At 32.0% G+C, this 2,328-nt stretch overlaps 1 protein-coding gene across 1 annotated transcript in view; it reads left to right on the top strand.

Annotated features, from left to right (window-relative positions):
- LOC21392624 overlaps positions 1–825 on the top strand; it is a 16,807-nt gene extending 15,982 nt beyond the window's left edge. Inside the window, exon 4 of the mRNA XM_024164893.1 lies at positions 788–825. Within this exon, the coding sequence (XP_024020661.1) occupies positions 788–825 (38 nt within the window). The remainder of the gene's footprint in view (positions 1–787) is intronic.
- Positions 826–2,328: the final 1,503 nt, after the last annotated feature.

Genomic DNA, 2,328 nt, shown 5'->3' with positions numbered 1-2,328 from the left:
CGGTGTGATGATTTATTTAATACATTTATATTTTACTTGTGTTATGTTTCATGTTTGATTTGCTTTAAGCCGATAGTGAAGGTTAGTAAGGACGATCAACAATCTCAATTGTTCTTATTATCGTTTTATTAATTCAAACTTGTACTTTTATTAGATAAGCATGTTTAAACGAGGAATAATAATCCAAATTCAAATAAATACTATATTTCATATTTCTCAGGTTTTTTTTATATATGTATTTTAAAATTGTTCGGTTTCCGATTATTATAGTATCTCAAGTTTCACAACAAGACCAGAACACTATTTGAACGGTCTAAGTCCAATTTCAGATTGTTAGCATACGGTTATGATGTGGAACCGAACTAACATTCTATAAATCATTAGGGGCCCGTTTAGTTTGCTGATTCGAGTTGAGATGTGACTGTTGTTGAAAGCCTTTTATTGTAGTAAAAAAGTGAGATGTGACTGTTTCTGAGAGCTTTTTACTGTAATAAAACTCAAATTCTAAACTCGAATCGGTGAAATAAACGGGACCTAGATTGATATAGTGCAATCACTTTCGGTCTACACTCTATAGCCCTAGTTCCTCAACCATATTCCAATTTTTATATCATTCTTTTTTAGTTTGCTCTCAATTGTCACTTCCAAAAATATGATCGTTTTCCAATCTATTCTCATTTGATGTTGTTAGGGTTGTCTTTTTCTCTAGTCATTCTCATCTTTCAATTGCTGTCGTTTTTATAAATATTTGTCGTTTTTATTACATGCTGTTATTTTTCTCATGCAGCCTGCATCGTCCTCTCCCGAGACTCCTCAAAATGGTAACCGGCAACGACAGGCTGCACAAATTTCTTCTCTACAAAACGAAAAGAAAATCAGATCAATCAGTGCTCTCTAAGACCCAAAAACTCATGATTCATCAGCCGAGAAAGAAAGCCTCGGATTCGAACAGGACCACTGCTAGCTGTTTTTCCTTGACCTGTGGTTTTCGCGGCAAATTTAAAGCTTAATGATTCAATTAATTAATTGTTTCATTTATATATGACGATGTATGAAAGGTTTGATTTTGCGAATGATGACTTTCAAAATGCGCGCAAACCATCCCTTCCATTTTCGTTGAGCTTTTTTTGCCTTTATTTTTTCTCCCTCGCCTTTTGCGCATCTTTTATTTTGCATATTAGCGTACTTGTGCTGGTGCATGCTTTTTCTTTGCTGAAGTAATGAGATGCAATTTATTCCTCGAATCCAAGGGCGTCCCCACATAAGTTTGGAATTGGATCTCAAAGCCGACAAGCCCACTAGGCCTATGGCATTAGCCATTAGCCACTACTACTCTCACCTATTTCTTCTTCAAGAAGCATGGTAAAAGTGAATTCATGTGAGAGAAAATACTGTATCAAAAAAAATTGAATTTAAATTTTTATAAAAGAAAATACTATAACAAAAACTTGAGTTATGATTCGAACTAACAGAACAAATGAGGCCTAATAAATAAATCCTAAGTACTTTCAAGCAGAGAGAAAAAAGAGGTTTCTGCTCATAAATATAAGGAATTACTACAATAAAATAATTGATATCATTGTGTACATAGGTTTTCGACAGAGAGAGAACATATTTATGTAGAATTTCCATTACCTTACCAATATAATTTACATAACTTTTATGTTTTAATTTTTACTGATATGATCATCAATGTGCTATTATCCAACCATATTTCATAAATGCAATATTTTGAGTCTTACATGAGTGAACTTAATTATGGCAAATATTAGATTTTTAAAAAGTGCAAAAGACTAGGGAAGAAAAATAAACTTATTGTTCAATTCTTTTAGGGTAAAAAGGTACCATGCATTTTCTTTCTTCAGTTTAGAATAAGAAAATAAACAATAAACAACAAATTAGTCAATTGTGTCTACTTCAACCAGTAAGTGATGTAATGTCATTTTCTCTTTACCCAAAAGCAAAAAAGGTATAGTGATGCCATAACATTCACGCATGTGTTTTCACAAAAGGGGTTGATCATGGTATTATCCCACATCATGTTCTGCCCTCCTAGACAGCTCTTACAATTACACAAATTATTGTAATCTATATATATATATATATATATATATCTAAAAGATTCATAAGATCACACTCAATTCCTCTTAATAATTGCATATATTCTCCCAATAATTTCAGGTATACATACAATAATTGAGATGAATGTTGTTTTTCTGTAATGAGATCTAAGCCATGACCTCTGCTAAAATCTTCAACTTGTGGACAGAAGTTAAGACAAATATTGCCAGAAAATAAAAAAACCAATTAATTAACTGTGTTTGAAAA

The sequence above is a fragment of the Morus notabilis genome, unplaced genomic scaffold (assembly GCF_000414095.1).
Source record: "Morus notabilis unplaced genomic scaffold, ASM41409v2 Scaffold939, whole genome shotgun sequence".
Classification (NCBI taxonomy): Eukaryota; Viridiplantae; Streptophyta; class Magnoliopsida; order Rosales; family Moraceae; genus Morus; species Morus notabilis.
This window is presented reverse-complemented; position numbering and strand designations above follow the sequence as displayed.